Here is an 857-nt window from a genome sequence, read left to right as displayed (position 1 = left end):
CGAGCGGGGTTCGGTCGCCGCGGCAGAGAGCGTTGTACAGGCCTGCGTGGGGGTGGTTCCCCGGCAGAGACGTGCCGCTACGCCCTCAGCCCCCCCTCTCCGCCTCTGGCTAGTGCCGAGTCATAGTTCCCGCTGCCGTGAAAGTCAAAGCTTATAGTCAGGCAAGCTTCCCATCTGCACGCCGTGCTCTACTCCGATCACAGAATCGTAGAATGATTTCGGTTAGAGGGGACCTTAAAGATCATATAGTTCCAACTCCCCTGCCACGGGCTAGGACACCTTCCACTAGATCAGGTTGCTCAAAGCCCTGTCCAGCCTGGCCTTGTTGCGTACCTTTTCCCTATTGAAAGTACAGGAGCCGGCCTTGACTTGAGGGTGGGTATGTCTTTAGCAGAGGAATGATCGATTTTTCCCTTCTGTGTCATTAGGTTGACACCAGCCGTATTGTTCATATCCATTCTGTGATCATCCTGCGCCGCTCCGATAAGAGAAAAGACCGTGTGGAGATTTCGCCAGAGCAGCTTTCAGCTGCTTCTACTGAAGCAGAGATATCCTTTAGTAGACACAGCAGAAAACTTGCCACTGAAGTGGTTTATGTCAGATCTCTTTTTACGTGCTGTGTTTTAGACTTGTTCTAGTTGGCTTGAGGTTGTCTGCTGCTTCCCTCCTGCAGCTGTTCAGTTTGGAGGGCTGTGCTGGCTGATGCCATTGTCTGGAGTCTTTGTTGGTTCCAGCATTTGCAGTGGAATTTTGTTATATCTACTTTTTATAATTTCTGTGTATTTGGTCAGAAGTAAAATTGAAGTATGTTTTTTGGGGGAGGGTAGCAGTTCAGCAGTGAGACTTAAAAGATGAAA

At 49.7% G+C, this 857-nt stretch overlaps 1 protein-coding gene across 1 annotated transcript in view; it reads left to right on the top strand.

The window, feature by feature from the left end:
• The first annotated feature begins 212 nt into the window (after positions 1-212).
• BRCC3 (BRCA1/BRCA2-containing complex, subunit 3) overlaps positions 213-857 on the top strand; it is a 5,366-nt gene continuing 4,721 nt past the window's right edge. Inside the window, exons 1-2 of the mRNA XM_009880694.1 lie at positions 213-221; positions 429-548. Of these exons, the coding sequence (XP_009878996.1) occupies positions 213-221; positions 429-548 (129 nt within the window). The remainder of the gene's footprint in view (positions 222-428; positions 549-857) is intronic.

This window comes from Charadrius vociferus, unplaced genomic scaffold, assembly GCF_000708025.1.
Source record: "Charadrius vociferus isolate BGI_N301 unplaced genomic scaffold, ASM70802v2 scaffold473, whole genome shotgun sequence".
Taxonomy (NCBI): Eukaryota; Metazoa; Chordata; class Aves; order Charadriiformes; family Charadriidae; genus Charadrius; species Charadrius vociferus.
This window is presented reverse-complemented; position numbering and strand designations above follow the sequence as displayed.